At 44.0% G+C, this 1,046-nt stretch overlaps 1 protein-coding gene across 2 annotated transcripts in view; it reads left to right on the top strand.

The window, feature by feature from the left end:
* Positions 1–855, top strand: part of LOC107698708 (LIM zinc-binding domain-containing Nebulette-like) — a 17,171-nt gene extending 16,316 nt beyond the window's left edge. The window contains exons 6-7 of one of the 2 annotated variants that reach the window (XM_016499811.1): positions 291–379; positions 522–855. In XM_016499811.1, coding sequence (XP_016355297.1) covers positions 291–379; positions 522–698 — 266 coding nt within the window. In that variant the 3' untranslated portion in view covers positions 699–855. Of the gene's footprint in view, positions 1–290; positions 380–518 lie in introns of both variants that reach the window. The other variant, XM_016499810.1, reaches the window with a different exon arrangement.
* The last annotated feature ends 191 nt before the right edge of the window (positions 856–1,046 follow it).

Here is a 1,046-nt window from a genome sequence, read left to right as displayed (position 1 = left end):
TGAGTGTGAGAGAGTGTGTGTGTGTGTGTGTGTGAGTGTGAGTGTGTGTGTGAGGGTGAGAGAGTGTGTGTGTGTGTGTGTGTGTGTGTGTGTTTGACTCAACATCACCCATCAACCAGTCGAAGATCTGATCCACAAACGATGATGATGATGATGATGATGATCTTCTGTTTCTGTCTCAACATTAACCTGTTTCATCTGCAGTCAGTCCTGGTTTCCTCCAGCAGGTGTGTGTGTGAGAGCAGATGAAAGTGTTTAACTGTGTGTTTGTGATGTCGTGCATCATGCAGGTGTGTTCCAGCATCACTCCCATCATGCTCCGCAGCAGGGTTACGCTCACATGCCGGCCGTCCGCAGCCTTCGCTCTCCTCCGCACATGGTGAGAGAAAACACCGCTCACGTCTCCCTGCGCTTCATCACACACACAGCTGTTTCACTCACATTTTTCTCTACAGTGGTTTATACTAATCTAGAATTTACTAGAATTTCTGTCACATTCACACAAGTGCTGTGTCCAGCAGAGAGTGTACCGGGCGCTGTACGATTACGCCGCTCACGATCACGACGAGGTTTCCTTCCGCGACGGAGACGTGATCGTTAACGCGCAGCCCATCGACGAGGGATGGATGTTCGGCACGGTCCAGCGCACCGGAAAGTCCGGCATGCTTCCGGCGAACTACGTGCAGAGTTTACACTGAGATCATTCACACAGTAACACAACATGCCTCCAGCGTCTGTCTGTGTGTCATCAGACATCAAAGCCTGATAAGAGCTGATTATTATACTCATATGAGCTTATTTCTGACACAGAAAACACATTTTAAAAAGGTAATGGCTTTTTTATATGAAGAGTTTATTTGCAATAACAGATGTTTTATGTTAGCATGTTTTTATTGTGTTAGTTAGCTGTATTTTTTTGTTATTTTTTAACCTAATCAAAATAACCCAACTGCAGTTTGATTGAGATTAATTGGAATGCACAATGAAAAAACATGATTTTTGAGTTATGTTTTTGCAAATGAACTCTTCATATCTTTTTTTCTTAT

This window comes from Sinocyclocheilus anshuiensis, unplaced genomic scaffold (genome assembly GCF_001515605.1).
Source record: "Sinocyclocheilus anshuiensis isolate Anshui unplaced genomic scaffold, SAMN03320099.WGS_v1.1 scaffold1814, whole genome shotgun sequence".
NCBI lineage: Eukaryota > Metazoa > Chordata > Actinopteri > Cypriniformes > Cyprinidae > Sinocyclocheilus > Sinocyclocheilus anshuiensis.
The sequence above is the reverse complement of the archived record's forward strand: the minus strand, read 5'-3'. Positions and strand labels throughout refer to the sequence as shown.